Source organism: Pteropus alecto, unplaced genomic scaffold, assembly GCF_000325575.1.
Source record: "Pteropus alecto unplaced genomic scaffold, ASM32557v1 scaffold413, whole genome shotgun sequence".
Lineage (NCBI taxonomy): Eukaryota > Metazoa > Chordata > Mammalia > Chiroptera > Pteropodidae > Pteropus > Pteropus alecto.
This window is the reverse complement of record NW_006434120.1, coordinates 1,290,993-1,291,919: the sequence shown is the minus strand read 5'-3', so window position 1 is coordinate 1,291,919 and position 927 is coordinate 1,290,993. Positions and strand designations below refer to the sequence as shown.

General features: G+C 38.2%; 1 protein-coding gene across 8 annotated transcripts in view; it reads right to left on the bottom strand.

The window, feature by feature from the left end:
• The window catches only part of LOC102893235 (serine/threonine-protein kinase Nek5), a 66,218-nt gene that overhangs the window by 64,047 nt on the left and 1,244 nt on the right, over positions 1 to 927 (bottom strand). For 7 of the 8 annotated variants that reach the window (XM_015587087.2, XM_015587092.2, XM_015587089.2 and 4 more), the window contains one exon: positions 454 to 592. In XM_015587087.2, the coding sequence (XP_015442573.1) occupies positions 454 to 570 (117 nt within the window). In that variant the 5' untranslated portion in view covers positions 571 to 592. Of the gene's footprint in view, positions 1 to 453; positions 593 to 698; positions 825 to 927 lie in introns of those variants that run through there. The other variant, XM_025044773.1, reaches the window with a different exon arrangement.

Sequence of the window (927 nt, the reverse complement as noted above, 5' to 3'; positions counted from 1 at the left end):
GGAGGGGGAGGGGGAGGGAGAATGAACAAATCAGGTGGTATGATAAGGAGTGATTGAGGTTGGGGAACTACCTGAGCTAAGACCTCCTTGCGGAGGTGATCTTAACAAGATAACACAGAGGAAGTTCACCACCCTTGGGCAAAACAGAGAAAAGTCAGAGCACTAGGGGAAGGTGGCATCTCACAGGCCTTGCAGGCCACTAAGGAGTGCCATAGGAGCCAAGGTGATATGAATTCTTTTTATTCTTTTTTCTTTTTTAAAATAAGATAATTATCTTGTAATTATCTTGTGGTTGTTTGGACAACAAATTTAGGAGGCTGAGTGAACTAGTCAATTTGTTCACACGTGTAAAAACAAAACAAAACGAAATGTGTTTCCTTTTCATACTGGATTAAAATAGCCAGCTGAATATGCTACTGAATATGAACAGGAATTAGAACTTCTTAACTTTACCTTTGTAAAATTGATCTCTTTTATAACACAGTGCTTGCTATCTGATTTCCCTTTGGCCAAGTATGCTTTCCCAAAGGCACCTTCCCCAACGGCCTTAATCACATCGTATTTATCCATGGTCTCCAATGCATGGAGGTTCCTGAAATTAGAGCAATGACATTTTATTGCACGCTTTTTCATAAATGTTAACAAAATCAGAAAATTGATCACTAAGATGTAAAATAACTCATTTTGCTAAAACTTACCTTTTAGTCTCACCAAGACAGTCAAATAACTCTTATCCTTGTGGCCACAACTAACAAGCAAAATGAGACAAGAGCTTCTCCGTGGGCTCTGAGATCTGACTTGAGTTGTAACTCAGGTTTGGTACACTGTAGTGTTGAGATTTTGTGCAAGTCATTTAACTGAGCAAAAACTCACTTCCCTAATTTCTAAAGCGGAAATAATACTTTTTTTTTTAAACGAGTTCTTAAA